The following is a 24,045-nucleotide window of genomic DNA, read 5'->3' on the forward strand; positions in this document are numbered from 1 at the left end:
TTTAAAACCATTGTCCCTTGTCCCCTCCCTACAGGCCCTGGTGAAAGTTTTTCTCCATTTTCCTCACAAGGCCCCGTGGGCAAGGCCTGGCCAGGGCCCGGGCTGCTCAGGGACACTGGGGACAGTGGTGCTGGGAGCTGCTGGGGACAGAGGGGGCCTTGTGGTGTCCCCACAGCACTCAGCTCCACGGGGTAACAGTGGTGACGTGGATGGAGCGGTGCGGGAGCAGGATGAGGCCCAAGGCCCATCTAGAGCAGCCCTGGGGATGGGACAAGGAGGCCATGGGGACACGGTGATGGCGGAGAGGCCCCGAGCTCCGCAGGGGCACCGTGAACTGGGACCACGATCCCCGATATCAGCAGGAACGCCCTGCCCGAGCAGGGTCCCGCAGCACCCGAGCAGCCCACACCAGCTGCCAGGAGGGTGAAGCCTCCGGTGCTGCCCCAGGCCCAGGGACGTGGCAGCAGGGGGACGGGGACAGGAGACGCAAGCCGAGAGCCAGGGCACGTGATGACAAGGCTTTTATTATCGTACAGCAGTGACACGTCGCAGGCATGCACACGCACATGCAGATAGGGCACCCTGCCCGGCACGCCCGCCGGCGAGCGCCAGATCTGGGCCAGCGGCCCCGCGGCGCCAGCACGAGCCGGGGGCTGATAAGGCTGAGCCCCCCCACCCCAGGGACAGGGAGGGGATATGGTGCTGCTGGCCCTGCAGCACCCCCAGCCCCGCAGCAGGTCACCCCCAGCAAAGGGACTGGCCAGTACCTGTGGCACCGCTGGGGCAGGGGTCCCCGCACCCCACAGCCACCCTGCCATAAATCGGGGTGTCACCGAGCCGCGGGGGAAGCAGTCTGTGCAGGGACAGATGGGATTTTATGGACACGTTTGTCTGCTACAACCACACCGAGCACAGGCAGCGAGACGGATGGGGAGGGGGCAAGGGGCAGTGGCAGGCCTCAGGGGGCTGGCACTATGGGGACACACAGGGAACAGCCTTTTTCACACTGTCACCAGGGACAGCAAAGCCACTGGCCTTAAGACACCAGGGGACAGAGCTTTTGGGGACAAGGGGTTTTGCAGGAGCACTGGTCCCCAGGCCAGATGTAGGGGCTGTGGTGCCAGAGGGGGAATGTCCTCACTGCAGTGCACAAGATACATGGTGGCACTTGGGGACAGCAGCCTGAGCAGTTCTGCCTCCCTTTCTAGATGGAGCAGCTTTGGCACCACGCTACTTTTTGGGATTCTTGCAGGGCTGGGAGGGGATTCAGACCACCCCCGGCCTGCCTGGCCCTGCAGCACGGCCACCCTGCAGGGGTCCCTGAGCTGGGGAACCTTTGTGTCCCCTGCTGGGGAAGGGGCACGGCAGCTGAGGGAGCTGGCTCAGGGCTGAGCAAGATCCCAGGAGGAAAATCCCTGAGGGAAGGCAGCGGGGGAGCGGGCACCGTCCCCTGGCAGTGCCCCAGTGCCACCCTATCCGGGGTGTGACTGCCACCTCCAGGGAGCCCTGCGCAGGCAGGACATGGCACGCTGGGCCGGGCTGCTGGCACAGCAGAGCCCGCGCGGGCGAGACAAACAAAGCTAGACATAAAAACAGCCCGTGGGCAGCAGCAGGGGTTGGGGCAGTGCCCGGGAGGGTCGCTGTGGGAGGGCAGGGAGCCCAGGGGAGGGCCTGGCTGTTCTCTTCCTACAGCTCCAGATGTCCTGCCGAGCCTCTGCTGCGAGCCCGGGGTGGCCGCCCGAGGACAGAGAACAGCGAGGCAGCACCTGGACTGCAACACCAGACGAGCTGCCAGGAGTAACTGCGGGTCGGGGCCAAACGCCGGCCAGATACAATACACAGTTAGTTACAAAATAAATCTCCTCCCACCCTTTGTAAGAAAAAAAGAGTGGCTGACTGAGCATGCATCCTTCTGGCCCTACAAAATAAGGCACCAGAGCTTAAAAACGAGACTTCGATTGTCTTTGATATAAAAGGAATTCCCAAGTGTTGAAGGCAGTTGATGTCGAGTGCATAACGGGGAGGGGTCTTCACTAGCTTTGGGTCTCATGCCTGGGCCCCGGTGGCTTTCTGGATCAGGGGAATCTGTAGGAGGGGAAGAGAGAAGGTGTTAGGGCTGGTGGAGAGGAGGCTGCAGCTGAGCAGGACTGGGGCAAGAGGCTCCCCAGAAGCCTAAACAATTTAGGGCGAGTCCCAGCACCCCAAAAGCCGCAGGGTTTGCCAGCTGCTGGTGCCTGGCTCACCTTCGTGAGGTCCACGCCGGTGATGGCACGCACGGAGGCGGGGATCTCGGCGAGCAGGCGGTTCACCTCGGATGTCACGTTGCTGCTCTCCCCGCTGAGAACAACGATCTCGTCCACTTTGGAGAGGGGAGCAGCCACTTTGGCTGCAATCTGGGGAAGGAAGGAGCGTGTGACGAGCACGGAGCCAAGGAGCCACAGGGCGAGGACCCTGTGTGCATGTTCCCAGCCTGGGAACTCGCCACCTCTCGCCCGGAGCAGGGGAGAGCCGCCCCCTCCTCACCTCAGGCAGCGCGTCCAGCACCAGTGCCAGCTGGGCGGCCTCCCCGTAGCGCTGGAGAGCTTCGGCCTTCAGCTTCATCCTCTCGGCTTCTGCCATCCCGATGGCCTCAATCACAAAGGCCTCCGCTTCTCCCATCTTGCGGATCTTTTCTGCCTCTGCCTGAGCCATAAGGACTTGCCTCACCCTGGAGAGGGAAAGCCAAGCCCTCCAGCAGCCGAGACCCCAAAATCCCACCCAGTTGCCCTCCCTCCGTTAGCGCTGTGCCTCCCCTCCAGAAGCAGCCTCAGCGCTTTGCTCCCACCCCACCCTGACCCAGCACCCAGCCGGGGACAGGATCAGACCCTCCGACCAGGTCGGGGCTCACTCACTTCTCTCCCTCGGCGATCTGCTGGATGCGGTAGGCTTCGGCCTCGGCCGGCCGCTTCACGGTGGCGATCAGCTCCTTCTCCTTCCGGATGATCTCTTTCTCTTCGACGTCAATCTGCTTCTTGCGCTGCACCACCTCGATCTCAATTTCCTCCTGGCGGATCTTCTGCTGCTCCCGGGCGCTCTGGAGCTCGTAGGCCAGCTGGGCCTCCGCAGTCTGCAGGCAGGAGAGGGGAGAAAAGGGGTCTTGGCCGTGATCTCCTGGGCGCAGACGTAAGGACCCTAGGCAGGCTCTGAAACCAGAGGTGGCTCCTGCTGTGAACCAGGCCTCCACCCAGGGAGGATGTCCCAGTCCCCAGTGCTGCACTCGGGGTCCTTCTCTGTGTGCTATTATTTGAGCACAGCCAGCTCTGGGTTCAGCTTGGGTGACCCTCCCCATCCTTCCATCTCCTCCTAGTCCCACCTAACCATTGCAAACATGGCAGGAGGGGAATCTGCTGCAAGGAGCACACACAGAAACATGTGCTCTCCATCTCTACCTCTGCTAACACACGGGGGAGGAAGCTGGAAAGCCCCAGAGCTACCAAGGCCACCACAAACCAGGGAACAGCAGTGGGCTGTCGGATACCTCTCACCTTAATGTTGACCTCCTCGGTGAAGGCAGCTTTCTGCAATTCAAAAGCACGCCTGGAATCTGCTATTTTGGTATCTGCCATGAACTTGACATCCAGCATTTCCTTCTTGCACTCTGCCTCCTGTGGAGAGCAAACAGAGAGCAGAGCTCAAGAGCGTGCAGCTGGACTGCAACAGGCAGCTCCGGGGAAGCTCAGCACGTCTCTCTGGACTCACCCGAATGCCAGCGTCTCGCTCGGCTTCTGCCACCCCGATGTCCGCATCCCTTCGGACAGCCGCGGTCTGAGTCTTCCCCAGGGAGCTCAGGTAATCCACTTTATCGTAGACATCCTGGAGAGGGGGGAGATAAGCCACGGTCACTTCACACGAGCCGCTCCATCTCGCTCCCTTCCTGCTGGAGCTCACGGCAATCATTTGTTAGGGCAAGGTCGGAAAGGGCCGTGTCAGCCTGCTGTCAGCCAGACGCAGGTGTGACGGGGAGAAGTGGGCTCTCCTGACATCTCTCTGGCTCCTGGGAGGCTCGGCTATCATTGAGCAACCTCCACCAGCCCTGTTTGGGGCTCGCAGGACAGGAGCTGTCACGGAAAGCCCCGGAGGGCTGGGGCAGGCTGTCACATACAGCAGGGGAGCCAGGGCCAGGCTCTGCTCCTGCTTCACAGCACGGCTGCCTGCACCCCAGCCCCGTGCCCCTCGCCTGGGCATACCTTGATGGTAAAGCTCAGGATCTCGATACCCATGCGACCCACGTCTGGAGCTGCCACCTCCCGCACCAGCTTGGCAAACTGGTCCCTGTCCTGGTAGATCTGCTCCACCGTCAGGGTTCCTGCAGAGGGAAGGCAGGAAAAACACTTTATTAGGAAAAAAAAAAAAAGCTGCACATAGCAGCATGGGGCTACACTCAGCAACATCCTCACTGCCCAGAACCTCTCCAACACCGAGGTCAGGCCTGGGCACAAGGGTGCGACCCTCTGCCCAGCCCTGGCAGCGCACACCGACATCTCAGAAGTGCAGCCACCACGCACAGGCTACCTGTGACCCCCGGGGACTTGGACATCTCTTACTGCAGGCACTGAAAACTCATTTATCACGACACCCAGCAGCACAGCAGGAGCTGCTGTAAGGGAGGAACCATCTAAGCTGCCACATCTGCAGGCGGCAGAGGAAGCACCCACTGTGGCCTGCCGCGGGGGCAGCGATACTGCTGGCACGGGCCAGCACGGCAGGGGGAAAGCTGCTCGAGGTGCCTTCGAGACTGCGAGAGCCCCTCCGCACCTAGGATGGAGCGCAGATGCCCCTCCAGCGTCTGAAGGACCACGTTCTTCACATCCTGCACGTTCTTCCCCAAGAACTGCTCGCAGGCCACAGCCAGGAGCTCCTTCTCGGTCATTATCTTCACCTGGAGACGGGAGACAAAAACCAAACGGGCTGAATGCGCCTCTCCGCGGCGGGACGCGCACCCAACAGCAGCAGCAGCAGCAGAAGCAGCAGTACCACCACCACCAGGCTGCCAGGCCCCCGTGCCACCGATGCTCCGAGGACCAAGCCGAGCAGTCACCATGTTGAGCCAGGTCACCGGCCCCACGGGTGGGCTCCTGCTCCCTGCTGCTGGGGACAGCCCTGCGGGCACACCTGAGCCCTCCTGAGCCAAGGCTGCAGCGTCAGCGGCCGGGGCAGGCACCTCTCCAAACCCTGACCGTGGCTCAGCATGGAGAGGTGCTCGCTGAGGCCGTCCATCCTGCAGCAGCCACGGCAGGTGGCTCTCCTGGGCCCTACGAGCCCCATCTGAAAACAACCCCACCAAAGAGCCCCAAACTACCAGTTCAGCCCCTGCACCAAAACCAGACCTAGGAGGAGAGCGCTTTCTATCGCTACCCCCGGCCAAAAGCCATTTTATTACCCTTCTCTTCCTCCTCCTTCACTAGAATTACTCTTTGCGACACAGGAAAGGCAGAGAACAAGGAAGAGTGTGGCATGCCCAAGGGACACCTTGGGAACAGGGGCTCCACTTGGTGTTCCCTGCAAGGAGAGGGGACGAGATGGCCGCAGCACACCAGGTATGGCCTGCCCATGCCTGGGAGCTCCCAGCCACATTTCGTGTGACCCCCTTCATGCATGGTGGCCAGCACCCACCTGTCCCTCTCCCTGCAATCTGTTAACGGTCCCCAGAGGTGGGCACAGCCACCTCTGCCGTGCTGTCACCTCCCATTCAGCACCAGCTGCGACAGCATCCCCAGGCTGAGATGAGCCAGGGTCTTCGGAAGGTCCTGCCGGTCCTTTTTAAAAGCAAGCTGGGTTAAAAATCCCTATGGATTTTTGAATCTCCACGCTAGGCAGTGGAGATGCAGCACAAGCCTCCGGCTCACGTTCGGAGCCCTACAGGTGCAAGCCACAGGGAGCTGCAGCCCCGCAGGGTGGCAGCTCCTGGTAGCCAGGCCCTATTGACACCAGGACGTCCGTGTGCCTGGCAGCAGGGCCCTGCCCGGCACGCAGCACCGCGGGGTGCTGAGCGAGTCCCACAGCACCCTCTCATGGAGACATCTGGGCTGGGCGCTGCCTGCTGGCAGGGAGAAGCTCTGGCCCAGGAGATCCCGGAGGCACGCTATGTCCTGCCCCACGGACTGCTGCTGCAAGGCATCACCCTGGCTTGGAGACCTCCAAAAGGGACCCTCCGAGGGTCTCACCGCGAGCTCTTGATGGGTTCGCGATCCGCAGACCTCATCCTGCCACCTGCGAGTCCCAACCCCTCGGGTCTCGCAGCCAAAATGCCAAACAGCCTCAGCGAGCGTGGCACTTCTGTCCTGCTCTGTCCCCGAGACCTCTGGGCTCCCCCTGGGGCCCCGTCCCTGCACCACTTGGCATTTTCCACGCAAGGGGGAGTTGGGAGAGCTGCTCACCGGCTGCACCCAGGTGCTTGGGCCACGCACAAGGCTCAGCTCTCAGCAAACCTCCTGCTGCTCACACAGGAGTTTATAGACACCGAAACCGATGACACTCAGCAGCAACGGTTACGGTGTGTGTCTGCCAGCAGCCCCACCTCTCCGAACAACCCCACCTTTCGGGAGCGACAGAGGAGACAGAGCGCAGAGCGGGCACAAGGGGAGCAGGGAAGGGTCCTGCCTCTGGAACAAACCCATGCAGCGGGTTTATTTGGGTGCTGCTACACCCTGCTCAGCCCGAAGCAGCCTGGAGTCAGCTCAACGCCACGCAAACCAAAACGGGGCCGAGCAATTCGTGTTCAGCTCATTTCCAGCGTGCTCATTTTCCACCGCAACAGTCGGTACGTCTTAAAACGTCTCCAAATCGGAGAGTTTGGCTGGCATGGCAGCAGTGCCTCTACAAAACAACCCCACCTGCAGGACCAGTACCGCCGTGCCCAGCTCCAACCAGCTGCATTCCCCACAAGGGGTGAGCAGAAACAACCCAATGAGCCCGAGGCTCAGAAAAATGGGGCAGAAGACAGAGCTCTGCTGGCCTGAGGCAGTGTCCCCTGCACCCCAAGCTCCCAGCCAACAGGGGAAGGAGGCCACTGGAGTGCTCCTCACTTCTGGCTTTAAAAAAGAGCATCCTTGGGAACATTCAGCACTTCTGTTATCGCAGCAAACATTTAAAAAGGTGTTTATCTGGTAGTAATTTGTTTGCTTTTTTTTTTTGCACAAGCCCTTAAAATAAAAATGTTTGTCTCAAAACTTCTCCCCCTGGAATTCTGCAGAATTAAGAAAAATTCTGCCCCGTACCTCCCAAACCCAACTGCCTCCAGCATGGTTTCAGCATGGTAATTCCCCACATCTCTCAATCCTAAACCTTGTAAGGTCTTTAAAACGAATGAATTGACAGCAGAAAAAAAAAAAAGCAAACAGTGGGAAGAAAGAATAACCTAAATGAGATGAATTTGGAGCTGCAGTTTTAATCAAGGCACCTGGTGGTCCGGCCTTCTGCCAGCATGAGCTGCCTACTTTTTGTAGGCAATGGAAGAATGCCCCAAAACTAAGCTAAAAAGGGAATGCTGCCTTCACAGAAATACCTTCCATGAACCGTGTCACCAAATACAGGACAGAAAGGACTGCAGAGTTATGAAATGTGGGTGATGGAGCCATGGGTACGTGCATTTTGCCAAGCATGTGAAGACCACTGAGGTTAGGATGACACATTCATACCTAAATGGATAGAAAGAGCTGCAAAAATGAAAACAAGGATGCTGGTTCACGCTGGCCACCAGCGAGGAAATGCCCTCAGCCCCTGGAATTATCCGAGCTGTGCTGCTCCTGTCTCAGAGGCTCCAGCAAGAGCCACCCTTGGAGCCAGGAGGAGCCCAAAGAGCTCCCGTGCTGGGGCTCCTGGCCGCGGCCACATTCCCAACAGCAGCACAGCGATGGAAAGCTGATGAGCCACAGACCTTCTGCCTTGTGCAAGAATCCAAAGTCTACTCCTGGCTGAGTTTACATCCTCAGCTATGCACCCAGGCAACACACAATTACTCCGCAGCGTCAGCTCAGAGCAAACCGACGAGCCTCGGGAGGACTCTGGTGCCCTACAAAGCGCTGGGTGAATTCTTTCCGACGCTCCCAAGGGCTGCAGCAGCCACAGCGCTCTTCCCGGGGGAGCCTCTTGACGCGCGTGCGATTTTGGGTACGTCACTGCAACATTCTCCTGCCAGCATCCTGCCCCAGGCACAGGGACAAGCTGTGTCGGGGCAGCACACCCCAAAGTCTGGGAAATGCAGGTGTTTAAATCAGCAGCAGCACGAGCTGGATTTCACGTGTGGAGAAGGCTTGAAAGAACCAAAATTCATTTCAAGCCGGAAATTTTATATACAAATTTTATCGCCCAGAGGGACCGAGTTCTTTCTTTAAGCTTTAACTCACCGTGAAGAATTACAAGATCCACGTGCTAATGATAGTAATAACAACCCAAAAGCAACACAACGCTCGACGCCATCTCAGGAGGGAATGGCTCGGTCCCGCGGTGTCACACAGAGCTCTGAGGGCCCCGTGGCGCACCAGCATTTCACAAAGAGATCAGTCACCACCACACACCTCGTTTGCCACGTGGACAAACGAGACACCAGAAAAAGAGGGATGATTCTGGGGAGAGGAGAGGTCACAACCCCTTTACAACACGGGCATGCGGTGGTGTGCTGGAACCAACGAGGACAGCGTGGTGGTTTTTTTTACAAACATTTCTTTCAAAGCAGTTGGCTTCTGTTCCTGGACAACAGCAACCTTTTAAGGGGGAAAAACCAGACGTAAGTTAGAGACATGCAATTCCTGAAAGGATGGTTTGGAGTTACTGTACCTGTGCCACACCTGTGACAGTTAAAGCTACCCCCTCCGCCGTCTCTACGTCCTCACACCTGGGCTGTAACGTCATTATCTCTAGGGAAATCCTGCCAAAAAACGTAAAATATTTGCACGTTTCCAGGTAACACACGCTCAGCTCTCCCCTCGCGTCTCCTGCCCCAGGCCACCTGCAGCACTCGTCGCAGGTAATGTCAGACAGGCACGGGAGGCAGCGAGGGGCCGCGTCTGTCCCCGGAGCTTTGGCCAATAAAAGATTTCCAAATAACGCTTACGGGTGATTTAGCAGCAGGGAAAGGCTGGGAGCCAGGCTGGCGATGGGACCGTGACCCCACAGAAATGTGGCCAGGAGCTCGCAGCTCCGGGACCCCGAAGGGCCGCCCGTGGGAGGCTGCTGTCACAGGTTTAAGAGCACAGCACGGACCCCGGGTGCGCCCACCCAGCACCACCACCCCCAGGGTAACCTTGTGCACACCCTGCTTGGCAAAACCCGCTGCTGCAAGAAGCCTCTGCCCCTGCTGGGTTGGTATTAACACAGACCTGCTTCCTCAGCCGCCTCACCCTCCCTATTTTTCCTGTCCCGTTACCCAAAGACGGACGGGAGAAGCGAGTCTCCAGCTCCTTGGGGCTGTGCCTGCACAGCATCGGGCACCCCGAAGCTCATGTTGCAGCTCCAGAGCTTGCTCAGCCCCTCGAGGCGGCCCTTTGGCCGAGCCAGGCAATCTGGGGGTCACAATGTGGTAGAGCAGGAGCTGTGCCTGGCCGCAGCGGGTTCTGTTTTGGGAAGCTCAGCCCATCCATCGGGGCTGACACGCCAGCTGCGACCAGCCAGGAGCGCAGGCGGGGAGCCCCGGGGCACAGCACCCGTGTCGGTGAGCGTTAGGTCAGGCACCCGAACCACAAATCAGAGCTGGGAGGCACCAAACCCAAATCAGAGCTGGGTGCTGGGTGCACGCCGCGGAGCCGCTCGGCTGCGGGTGCTCACCCAAACCCCTGCAGGTCCGAGCCTGCCCTGGCCACGGTCCTAATTAAACTGGAACACGAGCTGGGAGCTGATCAAACACATCCCACCATCCAGGCATTTTCTGCCAGATGCTTCAATCAGCTAGTAGAGGATCTGAGCCTTCCGAAGGCCTAACCCATACCTTGATTTAATTTAAATGCTGTGCAAGTCCCAGGGAGGTCTGGTATCAGCGTTACACTGGTTTGTAGCTGCTCGGTGCTGAGCAAACACTCGTCCTCTGTGTTGCAACTCACCCAAGGTCTCCGTGCTGTACTGTTAAACGTGACAACATCCACAGCGGGCTCTGCCTCCACGTGGGGGAAGAAGGGCTCAGTTGAAACCCACAACCAAAACTAGCGAGCTGGCTACAGCTGCCGTTTCCCCACGGGTGCACGGATTTCCTTTTGAAGCGGCACAAACCCTGGCTTCCCACCTTCCCCAGAGGCTGCGCAGAGCCCAGCCTGGCTCGGCCGTGGCTCCGTGGACAAGCAGATGCCCTTCTGCCCTCCACCAGGCACAAGATGTGATCAGTGCTGCCCAGGGGAGGGTTACAGCCGGAGCAAACCTCTGCAGCGCTGTCAGAAGGAGCTGAATTTGGAATTTGCCAAGTGTGCGTCTGTCTGCATTACCCACAGACCGAGGAGCGTGCCCCAGAGCAAGTGCCGGAGAAGGGGAAGGAGAGGAGGGTACTGAGATTTGCGCTCTCCCGTTAGAAAACCATTCGTCTAGGTTATCCTGCTGCTGCTGCTGCTGCTGTTGCTGCTGCTCAAACCAGAGGCAGAAGGGTTAGACGCGATGTTAGGAAGCTGGTGGGTTATTACCTGTGCGACCCCCGTTACGTACAGTGGGACGCCCTCCGACGTCTCAATGTTCTCGCAGCGACAGAGGATGGTCATAACCTCCAAAGACAGTCTGAGCAGCGAGGAACAAGGGCAGGACAGCAAATACACAAAGCGGTTACCAGACAGTCAGACACTCATTGCAAAGGACAGGCGGGACTTTCGGGTTTCAGCTTTTCCCTGTTCCGTTTGCATTTCTCCCACTGCCCGCTCCCAGGACTGCGCAATGCTGGCCCAGACCAGCCTCCCTCACGCTGCAGGCAGCTTAAAAAGCACAGCTAGATGCTGTAACGAGGCTGGACGGGGTCTCATCGCCCCCCAAATCCCAGGTGAAGCTGAGCCATGGATCCCACCCACACTGCCACCCTGAAGTCAGCTGGAATTTTCTCTCACAGTGCTTTTCACAGACAGAAAATTCCTTTTTGTAATAGCTTAGATGCTTCTACGCCAACACGTAAGGTATGCTAGAAAAATAAAAGCACCAGGGATCTGGCTACACGTCCCTGGCTAAGGCATTGATGAGAGAAGGTGCTTCCAAGTCCTGTCCTGAGACGCTGAATAATACCACTTGGTTCCCTGAGAGGCACGCCAGCAGGCACTGCCTCTCGGGCTTTTATTGCTGACCCCGAAACAGGGACAGGAGTTTTTTATTTTTTTCCCAATCCTCAAGGTTGCAGCAGGGTAAGAGCCCAGCTCCCTGCCAGCTCTAACCGTTCCTTTTGTTCCTAGGTCAGTGCTACCTGGCGGGATGCCGCTGACGGCGACACAACCGCCGCTGTCTCCTCGCTTGCAGCACCGGCAGCTCCAGAAAAGCTGTCCTAATTTTGGAGGAGGAAATCAGCCTCAGCTCTTCACGTTAATGCGGCAGGCTCCATTTGTGGGGCACAGCTTATGGTATTTGGGAAAGACTCTGGTTTCCAAAGGAGAATTAAGCCCCACATCCCATGGCATGACCTGGGGGTAAAGATTTTAAAGTAAAAGATCTTTTTGGACGCTAGCAGTGCTCTCCGAGCCCCATTTGCTGGGCGATGCACGGACCTCCAGCACACGGCAGCTCGCTCCTGGCAGGCAGTTCTTTGCCCTGGACTCCCCCCTTGCTGAACTTAGTAAGTCAGCCTCCTGAATACGTCTGCACCTTCTGCAAACGGCAGGTCAGGGTCCTGCACTGCTCTCTGGGCTTCTCTCACCACGAGACGAGCAGGAACAGAAACCAAAATTTGAGGATGAAGCTAGATCGAATGCACTCCTCGAGCACTGTGCCAGAGCGCCGGGCCTTTCCTTCCCCTCCCACCTTACACAAGCATCGCTAGAGACGCCGGGCCGAAGCAGGGGGTGTTAGCTGGGGTCTCTTCATGCAGCCAGCGAGCTGTTATAGCTCTCGCAGCAATCCCTCGTAGCAATCCCACGTAGCAGCCACCCGGGAGAGGACCTAGAGGCGTTGTGAGCCCGTCGCCAGCAGCAGCCAGGGCTCCCTGGAACAACGCAAGCTGGGTGACCCCGGGTGAACAGCGCCTGCGGGAGGCCATCGTCTGCAGAGCAAGGGCAGCAGCATGCTAGCTTTGTCTGCTGGTGGTGACACGGGAACAGGGAGAAGAGACGGCAAGGGCAGGCGGTAAAGGTAAACTGCAGCCGCTGGCCTTCGCTTAGTGCAGAACCCCAAAAGTCATGTCTTTAGGTTTTTCCCTATTTATTTTTTTTACATAGATAGACAAAACCTGCATCATGGAGCGAGGGAGGTGTTAGGACAGAGGCACACTTAGGGACATTCCCACAGGTCCTAAGGCCGAGGAGCTATGCCAGCAGGACAGCAGCAATAACAGCACGTTAATTCAGAGCGGTAACAAGCAGCAAGCAAAATCCACGAATGAGGAAAGGGAGAGAAAGGAAATCCCATGGTTTTAAACAGGAACGTGGTCCGCTCTTGTGGCAACAGCAGTCAGCACACCTTTAAGAAAACCAGGCTAGGGCAGCAGGAGGGGGGCAAGGGCCCGTTTGCTGTGGGCCGAGGGTTGGGGCCACCCTGGGCAGAGCGCGGCAAATCCTCACGGTGCTCAGGGACGCACAGCACCTCTGCCCTGGGCAAGCTCAGCGCTCACAGCAGAGGAGGGCCAGAAGCTGCGCGGCTGTGGGCGACCCTCTGTTCACCACGGGCATGAGACAGGGCCCACGCTGCTCCTGCCACGGCTGTACACGGGGGAGCCTTCCTCTGAAGGGCCCGGAGGTGGTTGCAGCCGAAGGCAGAGGGCTGGGCTGATGCTCGGCCGTGGTTTCTCAGGTACTGGCCGGTCCTGTGCTCCTAAAGATCCTGCTGACAGCCCTGCTGGAATGGCTCTGCCTAGCCTGTACCCCAAACCCTCGAATAACTGAGGTCTGCTTACCTTTGGGTGTCGGTGATGCACCACCATGCCCAGGCCCAGCCTCCGTACACGTACTGCTTCACATCAGAGCCACAGCAGCCACCTGCAGCACAAAGCACAGAGATTGAGGGATTATATACACGTGCCAAGGAAAAACCCGCACCCTAACAGTGAGGTGCAAGCTGAACAACCTCACAGCACCGAGAAAAGGGTCACCAGCTGTCCCAGCCCCTCGGAGCAGGGAGAGTACCTTGGATCGGCTGCCCTACAGCAGTGGGTGCTGCGAGGCCACCCTCCACATCCTCCTGGTGAATCCCAGCACGCTTGTGGCGTCTGATAAATAATGAACACAGAAAACTCTTCCCAGGGCCCGCAGGGAAGGGATGAGACTGTCTTGGCATGGCCCCTGTAGGCAGCCCTGGAGCTGGAGCTCCCTTGTGGCGGACACGGGGAGCCCCGCGCTCTCCTCCCCTCCGCAGCCCTTCCTTCACACAGCAATTTCCCAAAGGCAACCTTTTTGTAACTGGCTTACAAATCCAGAAAACAGTATTTGCAATAAATGAGAATGACAAACCGCAACACACAGAAAGCTGCTGGATTTCACACCAGGCTTTATTTTAGTTTTGTAAGGCAGTGTTAGCAAACAGAGCCACCGTAAGCTGTGACGCACCAGCTCTGGCATGGAAGGCCACGTAAGAAATCCATCTCCTTTCCCTCACCAGTCACCTACGCTGCAAACCGACCACCCTAAAACCTCCCAAAAAGCCAGCAGGTCAGTTGGAGGCAGGGAGAACCCTCAAGCTACCCTGCAAACACCTCCTGGTTCTGGCTCGCCCAAGTACTGCGGTGCACGAGGCTTTGACGGTCCGTCACGGAGCTGACCGTGCACAGAGCCTGGGCAGCCCCCGGATCTCCTACAAGAGGCATTTCCCACCCTGCAGGGCTCCGAGCAGGTAAGACAGAGCCAGCGTGGGGGTCTCTTGTGCTCTGCAGCACCGAGGAATATTCCCCCGTCATCTCTTGCAAGCTTCTTCTGTAGCTGGAGGGCTCTGTCAGACGGGCAGGGTTACAGGAGCTGGTGCCACAGCCCCGCGAGGCAGTAACTGCAGTGCCTTCTATCGTTTCTTGGCGGACGTGAGCCCGGCCAGCTCGGCCGCCCAGCCAGGCCCTTGTTTTCCAGGAACAGGAAGGGAGGTGTTGCTGCAGCTCCGCGTGGAAAGGCGTTTGGGTCTGCGGGATCGACGTGGTCCGCTGCTACACCGCTGGGAATTGTTTCATAATAATGTCCCGAGAAAACTCCGCGCCCTCAAGCCACCGCTGTCACAAGGAAGGAACATGCCTCTGCAGACAGGTTTTTTTTTCCTTCTTCTGCAGGCAGCGCAAGGAAATGCCTCGTTTAGGATCACACCCAAAGCCAGCCCCACGCTTGCTTGCTTCCCAGGAGTGCGTAATGCCGCTACAAAGCTCTGCTTACTGAGCTACCCTGTGTGTCAAGAAGTGTTCAAGGCATAAGAAAAATGGGGAAACCTAACACGTTAACCAGGGAAGGGACGCCAGCTGGTGGCTTTCACGCAGGCTGGGCGGCTGAGCTGAGCAGAGCTCGGTCCTGGTAACGCAAATCAGAGGAGCCGATTGCTGATCCCCATTGCAGCTCTGCAGCCTCGCTTCCCAAGTCTCAGAGATCAAGTGAAGAAAAGGAACCAACAAAGTGAAACCCTTGCAAGGCTGAAGAACAAACCCTCTTGCACAATGAGATCTGGCAGGGGAGTTGCCTTTTCCAGCTATAATACGCCCTCTGTTCGAGCAGCCTGGGTCCCCCAGCTACTTGGCCATCGCTTCCACGAGCAGCCACCGCGCCTCTTCTGGGGGCAGCGTGCTACAAACGGAGGATTCACGGCCTCTGCCCAGATGAAAGGGTCCTGTGTTCACGCAAGAATCCCCAGAGCCAAGAGAAAGCACGTTGTCTGCTTTTTTTATGAAATCAGATTAACCATTTGAGATAAACGGAGTTCTCTGGCAAATGCAGGAAACCTGCCCTAATGGACAGCACGCAAGGAAGAAGACAAGCCCCGAGGGGTAAGGGAACACAGGGCTCCAAGCATCGAGGCCAGCCTTGCAGGACAATTTAAACTCTTGAACAATCTCTGTGTCCTTTGATCTCCCAAGGTAACCTGAGGCTTGTAACGTGGCAGGAAGCGGTGAGCGTTCAGGAAAGCAAACCATCACAGCAGGCTGCTCGGGTGGCTGTGCTCCTTCACGGGGGCTGCCAAATGCCTAACACAGGATCAGAGAGCGATGCCGCTGCCTTCACGTGCACGAGAGCTTCCTTCTCACATCCCAGTTCAGGGCAACCTGGCACTGGAATCACCTCCTGGAGGTGGAAACAAACTGTTTGACCAAGTCGGACGGACGACGCCGGGTCGGCCGGAGCATCGGGCTTGTGCTGGGAAATGTCACGGGGTGCTAACAGCCAGGTGCAGAAAGACAAGGCCCAAATTGGTAATTGGAAACAGTTGCTGAAAAAAGGCATAAAGGAGAGGAGAGAAAAAGGCAAAGGCATATGTAAGGCATCTCATGTAATAAAGCAGTGTCTAGACCGAAATCAGCGTCTGGTTCCTAGGTCCTACCGTGAATATAAATTAGACTTTGTCCCATTGCAGAAGTGGTGCAAGGTTAACAAGAATTTATTTAAACAGATGCAGCATTCTGAGCTGATCCATTCAATCCTTTGAGGGTCACTACAGCAGGTGAAAGCAGGTTGTGCTGGTTAGCTTGTTTTGGAGATAAACTGAATCAAAATCACTCTTTTAAACTACGAGCATCAATGTTACAGAGTGGGTTTAAAAACGACACCTTTAGTTTCACTGATCTTCTAAACAGAAACCCAGAAGACTGAAACCACAATGGGGTCACACAACAAAACCACTGAGATGCTACCCCAGAATTCCTCCTGGAAACAAAAAGGAAAGTCCGGAGGCTATTCTGTCTGCCTCTTTTCCTGACATCCTCTCTGAAAAGCCTCGAGGATTTAGCAAGCATCTGATAAGGGAAAGCTGGAGCTCCAGCACCTGCAAGAAGCTGAAGAATTAGCTCCTGAGAAGGAAGTCGGTGTCTCCTCGGGGGCTACAGAAACCTCTGTAGGGTTTTTGTGCTTGTGCAATCGATTGTCCTCACCTAAGCACCGCTCTTTCACTTTGCCAAACCGCATCGTGTTTCTTCTGGGCCATTTGGGCAATCTGTTGAGTTCATTTTGAGCCTAATCCTGCTCTCCAAAGCTCTCAAATCCATTCCCAGCTCGCTGCCATCTGCAAACTCAATAAGCACATTCCCAATTCCAGTATCCGAGCCAAAACAAGGAACTTGATAAATCCTTTCAGCTGAACAGTGAGCCACTGTTATGTTCCCTGGCAATGGTTTTCCAGTCACTCTCATATCAATTTTGTAAGATCTGAGAGCTCAGTTCCTCCTCATGCTGCAGGCCTCCTGCAGAACAGGAAGGGTTTGCAGAACTTCCAGAAGCCTTTATTTCAGGCTTTCAAAACTCATAAAAGTGCCTGTTCTCTTTTTATGGTACACTGGCTCAAAATCATGACCTCTTGCAGAAATAAGAGGGATGTGAGTGCTCAGAAAGGGTTAATTATCCCTGAGTGCTGGGGCCTGGCATGAAATGTTTACACAAACTAGAAATAAAATGCCAGCTCTTCTTTGACTTTGAAAGAGATCAAAGAGCCCCAGAGGGACTTAAAAGTTTGAGAAACTGAGCTGGATGCTATTTCTCGAGCTGACTTCTGAGAAATCACAAGCCAGTGTAAGAAGCCTCAGTAAAGGCAAGGTGTGCCACAGCTGCTGCTCTTCCTGAGACTTACCTCACCTGAGGGGGAAGGCAGATGAGCTGTATGTGGTTTATATTCATCAAATATGTGTTGGATGTTTTCTTTCAAGCATTTCCGAGCAATATTTGTTTTGGTGTTCTCCTAGGAAATAAAGCTAGACTGACTGGGCTGTCACTTCCTGGCTTTTTTTTTTTCCTCCTCCTTTCACATCACGAACTTCAGCTGAAGCAGCCGTCTGTCCAGCCCCCAAAAATGCTGTGGTCTGCACTGACTGCTCCCATAACACGTCTGCAGGTGTCCAGCTCGAAGGTGCCACCCTGCAGCCCTCGCCAGCCAGGATGGAAAATGGCCAAGATGCAGAGATGTGGGCAACGCTGCCTGCCCACGGGAGCTGCAAGACAAGCACAGCCATTAAATATTGCATCTCCTCATTATGAGGCTGTGCAGAAACGTTAGTGTCGTCTTTCAAAATGAGCAGATTGATCGTGAGCCACAAAAGCTGCTTTCACCCAGGCTGTAACCCAAAACCAGTGTCACAGATTGGAGAGAATCTATTTATCTAGTGGGAAGAGCCTGACGTCAGGATGAGCAGATATTTTCTGCTTCCCCGAACTCTCGGCTGGCTCCAGCCGTGCTCAGAGCAGTCAGGAAGGGGCCGGGCGCCCAGCAAAGACTCCCCAGGGCTTGCACCGAGCCTCACCGGCAGCTGCCAGCACCACTGCTCTTTGGCAACGCCAGAGCCACGTCCCAGAGAGACCATAATCACCTACATATGGCTCCATGGAGCATCCCTGCCACGCCTGGCCTCTGCATTTCACAAACGGATTGCCTGAGAGCAGTTTCTTAGAAGGAGAGGAGCGTTGCTCAAGAGGGGCAGGACGTGAGAGCCAGCAGGCAGCGCTGGCCCATGCCTGGGAGGCAGATTCCCAAATAATGCCGCGAGGCTCCTGCATGCACACAGTTCCCAAGGCACAGCTGATTGCTCCTGCGGTCCTGGAGGAGCTGAGATGTGCCACAAGGAAGTGAAAAGAAAGAACACCACTCCTCAGGAACAAAAAAAAATACATGCCAGAGGAGGCACGTGACAAAACTTCCTTCAGCAGGCCCAGCTAAGTTTACAAGAAGGAAAACCTTCCACTTTGCTTCATGATTTCTAGGTGCCTTCCTGCAAAGTGAAGCTTTGCAGATAACAATCGTATGATAATTCAACACCGCAAGCCAAAAGCCTCCTGTTAACATTACTTGCTGTTGGGTTATTCTTCCCTTCCCTCCTCCCGCCCCAAACCTGACCTAACGCCATCCAAATAAGTGCTGGGCCAAGAGGTCCTCTGTGTTTTTCCCCAGGGACCGCCTGAGTTCCTGGAACCAGAGCTGCCCGGGGCTGCACCCTCCTGCCCCTGCCCTGGCACTCACTCTGCACGCGGGTGCTGAGGAGCCATGGGGCAGCTGCAGGGCTCTGCCACCTCCGGGCCGGTGCTCTCAGCGGACAGCAAGTGCTCACAGGCCACAGCGGAGGGCAGCCAGGTCTGGTGGAAGCACCAAACCCAGCTCTGACTCCCAGGGCCTGCCATGATTTGTGTTTTCTTCCCAGAACGTGGCTGTGTGTTGAGGAGCATCCTCGGCTCGCCGGCCACAGGAGAATGCAAGCAGATGCCACAAATTCCTGCCGGCCCACCCTGCAAGCTGTGCTTTGTAAACTTCAGAAAGGAACAGGGGTTAAACCAAGATGTTAAAACTGAATGCCATCCTGGCACGGCCCCTCAGTTCCTCCCGCTGGATGTGGCATTTCACCAAGCTGCACTGGTTTTGAAGGAGGGGTCTCTTCGGAGGGAGGCAGAGCATCAGGTCTAGATCCATGATCCCAGCTGGAAGCACAAAATTTCTTCAAGGTTTTCATGTTTTTTCCCAGCTTTGGGACTACAGACGTGCAGCAGCTGCTCACAGACCAGGAAAGCTGCAGGAAATGCTGCTGCTCCAGCCAGCTGGCGGGTGCGGTTTGTGACCCCTCAGAAGCGGTGGTCAGAGGGCACATTTGTTTCCAAAACTGCAGCCTGCTCCTGCCATCTCTTCAGAAATTCCCATAATTATCTGAGAGACAAACTGACAACAGACCAGCCGGGCTGCGGCCTGCTGGGTTTTTTGGTCCAAAAGCATGACGATGTGGTTTCACCGCAGAGCTGCGACCACAGCACCCCCTCAGCTGTCACCCACATCTCCAGGTGAGTTTAGGTTTGAGCATCACAGCTCCTGCCTCAAAGCCAGCCCAGCGGTGACAAAAAGGACGTAACGTGACCGAGGGCACACGAAGTGACACCAGCCCGGACCTAACCCCATTATTTCCTTGCACGTGGCCCCACAACAGCGGGGTACGTAGCCCTCACAGCAAGCCCTAACATCACCTTACAAGTCCTGCCTGCAGCCTGTCCCACGCCAAAGCACGGACATGCGGGATTTTATGGCTGGTTTAATTAATACCAGCCTAATTAACCGGCTCACCTGGTGGGCTTACAGCCTCAGCACCCCTGAGCAGCGCTGACACCCAGGGTGCCGGTGGCTCCTTGGCCACCCATACCGAAGGCTGCCAGCCCCAGTTGCCATGCTGTGTCCCCACCTGCTGTCACCCACGGCGGGGGGCACCGCTGCAGCCCCTGTGACAGTGCCCCCCGTCACGTCCTCCCTCGTGGGGCACCCCAAACGCACCTCGTCCTCCCCTTGCACAGCCTCCCACCCCCTCAGGGACCCCCCAACCCCCCCCAGGACAGGACCACCCCCCTCACACCACCTCCCCGCTGCTCCACCACAGCCCCCCGTGGCAGGGTCCCCCCTCAAAGCCCCCTCAGGACGGGACCCCCGTAGCCACACAGACTCCCCCAAAACCCCCTCCCCGGCTCCCCCAGGACCCCCCCAGCCCGTACCTGACACCACCAGCGCCTCGTTGGGCCCCACCGTGTGGCAGTTGCCCATGGTGCCGCCGCCGGCCCCGCCGCCCGCTCCCGCAGCGCCCCGCGCCGCCCCGCCCCGCCCCGCCTCGCGGCCGCCATCTTGGGAAGGTCGGGGCCCGGCGGGGGGGGCAGGGCCGGGAGCGCGGACCCGCCGCCATCTTGGGGGCAGCGGGCGTGGGGTGGGCACGGGGGGGGGGCGTTAGTGAGAGGTGTGCAAGGCTGGGTGTGCAAGCTGCAATATGTGTGTGCACGGCAGGGCAGGCGTTATTGTGGGGTGTGCAGGGCTGGGTGTGCAAGGCAGGCGTTATTGCGGAGTGTGCAAGGTGGGTTGTGCAAAGCAGGCGTTATTTTATGGTGTTCAAGGCTGGCTGTGCAATGCTGGGTGTGCACGGTAGGGCAGGCTTTATTGCAGGGTGTGCAAGGCAGGGTGCGCACACAAGTATTTGTATGTGTGTGCACGGCGGGGCATGCTTTATTGCACGGTATGCATGGCAGGGCAGGCTTTATTGCAGGGTGTGTTTTATTGCAGGGTGTGCACACTGCAGTATTTGCAGGCGTGTACACAGCAGGGCATGTTTTATTGCAGGGTGTGCACAGCAGGGTATGCTTTATTGCAGGGTGTGCAAGGCAGGGCATGCACACTGCAGCATTTGCATGCGTGTGCAAGATGGTGTGTGCGCTGCAGAATGTGCATGTGCAAGCAAAGCAGGGCATGCACAGTGCATTGTGAGGTGCAGCACATGGATGTCTGTGCACGTACGTGCAAGGCAGAGCGTTCGGTATTGGAGCACATGCCCATCTTTGCAAGGCTAGATGTGCTGTTTAACTGCAAGTGCAAGGCAGTGTGATCTGTGTTAGTGTGCACAGATGTGCAGCACTGTATGGCGTGCATGCTGCACTGCAGCTGCCGGAGAGCAGCTCAGGGCGCTGCAGCCCGTGGTGCCCAGCCACGCTGCTGGAGCAGGAAACCAGCCTGCACTGCACACACGGCCACCACCTCCCCAAACCGAGGGCACCTCCTCCCTCCTCCACGTTGCAATATCCCAACCCCACTCGCAGGTGACGCCGTTTTAGGACGCTCACTTTTATTGCACCGGGGATACGGGGGGACAGCAGGGAGGGGGTCACGGCGCCAGCCCCACCAGCCTCTCGCTGGCCTCCCACAGCTCCCGGGCCATGGCGTCGTCGCGGGCCTGCGGCCACGGCTCCTGCAGGCGGCAGTCGGCGAAGTAGCGGCCGCTGAAGCGCTCGAGGCCCTCCTGCGTGGCGCAGAAGAGCGAGGTCTCGGCGCCCTCGGCGGCATCGCGGAAGAAGAGCCAGGCCAAAGGCACAAAGAGCGGCTTCAGCCAGAGCGGGAGGTGGCGGAACAGCTCCGTGTTGACGAAGCCTGGGGCGAGGGGAAGGGGTGGCGTTGCGGCCGGAGCCTGGTGGGGAAGGGACCCCCCCAGGGTGCTGTTTGCCTGGGGTGCTGCCCGCGCCTGAGCCTGGCTCGGCCTTGCAGCACGACTAGCAGTGCATGGCTCTGCAGTGCACGGTGCTCTGTGCGAAAAGGATGCTCTGTGCAAGGAGAGCACTGTGCAAAGGGGTGCATTGTGCAAAAGGTGAGCTGTGCAGAGGGATGCTCCATGCAAAAGGATGGTCCACACAAAAGGATGCAAAAGGACACACCATGCAAGGGGCTGTGCCGTGCAAAGCATGCACTGCACTAAGGGATGTTCCATGCAAAGGGTGCGCCGTGCAAAAAAAAAAAAAAAACGCATCGTGCAAAGGGTGCAACGTGCAAAGGGATGCTCTGTGCAAAGGGGCACTGTGCAAAGGACTTCTCTGTGCAAAGACTGCACCAGGCACAAAGCGAAAAGGCCGCGCTCTGCATAGGTGCAACGCACGCACCGCACAAAGGAAGCACTGCACCCACCCCCACCCCGCTGCGCCCAGCGGGGCCCTACCTGGGTGCACGGCGTAGGAGGTCACCTGGGTGCCCTGCAGGCGCGTGGCCAGCTCGCGGGCGTGCAGCACGTTGGCCAGCTTGCTGTCGCAGTAGCCCTGGAAGGTGGGCAGGGGGCCGGGGGGCGTGCGGCCCAGCGCGGCGGGGCGCAGGCGGCCGGCGCGGTGCGCGGCGGAGGCGACGATGACCACGCGGCTGGGCGCGCTGCTCTGCAGCCGCTCCAGGAGCAGCTGGGTGAGCAGAAAGTGGCCCAGGTGGTTCACCTGGAAGGTGAGGCTGAAGCCGTCCTCCGTCGTCCCCCCGGCGCTCACCCCTGCGGAGGCAGCGGGCGGTGGGGATGGTGCTGGGGGGGGGGGGGGGGGGAAATTTGGGGATGGGGGGGGGGTTCGCGTGCACCCCGGGGCTCACCGGCGTTGTTGACCAGGAGGTGCAGGTGGGGCTCCTGGCGCAGGAAGGCGCTGGCGAAGGCGCGCACCGAGCGCAGGCTGGCCAGGTCCAGGGGCATGAAGAGCACCTCCGGGTTCCCCGTCTCCTGTGGGAGCAGCAGGGGGGCAGTGCCGGGGGTGGTTGTGCTTGGGGGTGTCCCACGGGGGTGTTTGGGGGGGTGTACTGGGGGTGTATGGGGGGGGTACTGGGGTGTATGGGGGATACTGGGGGTACTTGGGAGGGTACTGGGGGTGTATGGGGGGGTACTGGGAGTGTATGGGGTATACCGGGGGTACTTGGGAGGGTACTGGGGGTGTATAGGGGGGTACTGGGGTGTATGGGGGATACTGGGGGTACTTGGGAGGGTACTGGGGGTGTATGGGGGGGTACTGGGAGTGTATGGGGTATACCGGGGGTACTTGGGAGGGTACTGGGGGTGTATGGGGGGGTACTGGGGTGTATGGGGGATACTGGGGGTACTTGGAAGGGTACTGGGGGTGTATGGGGGGGTACTGGGAGTGTATGGGGTATACCGGGGGTACTTGGGAGGGTACTGGGGGTGTATAGGGGGGTACTGGGGTGTATGGGGGATACTGGGGGTACTTGGGAGGGTACTGGGGGTGTATGGGGGGGTACTGGGAGTGTATGGGGTATACCGGGGGTACTTGGGAGGGTACTGGGGGTGTATAGGGGGGTACTGGGAGTGTATGGGGGTACTGGAGGTGCTTGGGGGATACTGGGGGTATATGGGGGGGTACTGGGAGTACTTGAGGGTTACTTGGGATGTATAGGGAGGGGTACTGGGGGTGCTTGGGGGGGCACGCTGGGGATGTGCTGTCAGGGTCTCTAGGGAATGTCCTAGGGGTGACCAGGGATTTCCCATGGGGGTGTCCTAGGGGTGCCGGGGGGGGTACACTGGGGGTGTTGGGGGGCGGTACGCTGGGGATGTCCCAAGGGGGTGCACCAGCAAGGCCTGGGGGGTGCACTGGAGGTATCCAGGGGGTGCTGGGGCGGGGGGTACCGCAGGCTGTCCCAGGGGGTGTATCGGGGCGTCCAGGGGGTGCCCTCGGGGTGCAACTGGAGTGTATGGAGGGCGCTGGGGGGTTGCACTGGGGTTGTATTAGGGGCACTGGGGGGGTGCACTGGAGGCGTATGAGGGGTACCGGGAGGGTGCGCTGGGGGTGTGTGGGGGGGGCATAGCGGGGAGAGGCTGCCCGGGGGACATCCACGGGGGCGCGGAGGGGTGCCTGGGGACGTGTCCCCCCCCGCCCCCCCCCCGTGTGTGTGGGGGGGGGGGTATTGATGGGGTTTAGGGGGGGGGTGTGTGTGTGCGGGGGGGGGAGGGGGGGGGTGCTCTCACCGTGCGGATGCGGCGCGCCGCCGCCTCCCCGCGCCGCGCACAGCGCGCCGCCAGCACCACGCGCGCCCCGCAGCGCGCCAGGCCCCGCGCCGTGGCCTCGCCGATGCCGCCGCTTCCCCCTGCGAAGCACGGGGGGGGGTGTGGGGGGTGAGCCTTTGTGGGGGGGGGGGGGGGGGCCGTACCGGGCCGTACACCCGGTCCGTACCGTGCCGCTCACCCGTGACGACGGCCGTGCGGCCCCGCAGGTCGGGACGGGAGCGGTAGGGCGCGGGGGCGCGCAGGCGGTGGCGCAGGAGCGCGCCCAGCGCCAGCAGCAGCCCCGCGCCCAGCAGCGCCCACCCCATGCCCGGCGCCCCGGTTCCTCCGTTCCCGGCCCTGCGCCGCCTGCAGGAGCAGCCCCGGAGCCTCCCGGCCCGGCCCCGGCCTCCCGGCAGCCCCGGCGGGAGGAGGAGGAGGAGGAGGAAGAGGAGGGCACGGGGGGGGGGGGGGGTGAGGGGTGCTGCGCTGCTCGCCCCCGCAGCCGG

General features: G+C 58.8%; 1 protein-coding gene across 8 annotated transcripts; it reads right to left on the minus strand.

Annotated features, from left to right (window-relative positions):
• Positions 1-507: 507 nt before the first annotated feature.
• On the minus strand, positions 508-23,953 carry FLOT2 (flotillin 2). 8 transcript variants are annotated; one of them, XM_050714725.1, is made up of 14 exons: positions 23,727-23,953; positions 23,522-23,640; positions 22,144-22,267; positions 21,737-22,048; positions 13,037-13,118; positions 8,815-8,905; positions 4,795-4,918; positions 4,227-4,345; positions 3,739-3,852; positions 3,525-3,644; positions 2,892-3,106; positions 2,524-2,707; positions 2,244-2,393; positions 508-2,085 (listed from the first exon to the last, which is right to left on the minus strand). In XM_050714725.1, the coding sequence occupies exons 1-14, from the start codon at positions 23,863-23,865 to the stop codon at positions 2,047-2,049; spliced, it is 1,932 nt and encodes a 643-aa protein (XP_050570682.1). In that variant the 5' UTR covers positions 23,866-23,953; the 3' UTR covers positions 508-2,046. The 8 variants fall into 8 exon arrangements, with proteins under 8 accessions (XP_050570682.1, XP_050570683.1, XP_050570681.1 ...); XM_050714726.1 differs by lacking the exon at positions 8,815-8,905 and adding an exon at positions 10,641-10,731; XM_050714724.1 differs by having other exon boundaries at positions 2,244-2,707; positions 23,739-23,953.
• Between the last annotated feature and the right edge of the window lie 92 nt (positions 23,954-24,045).

This window comes from Cygnus atratus, chromosome 20 (assembly GCF_013377495.2).
Source record: "Cygnus atratus isolate AKBS03 ecotype Queensland, Australia chromosome 20, CAtr_DNAZoo_HiC_assembly, whole genome shotgun sequence".
In the NCBI taxonomy this organism is placed as follows: Eukaryota; Metazoa; Chordata; class Aves; order Anseriformes; family Anatidae; genus Cygnus; species Cygnus atratus.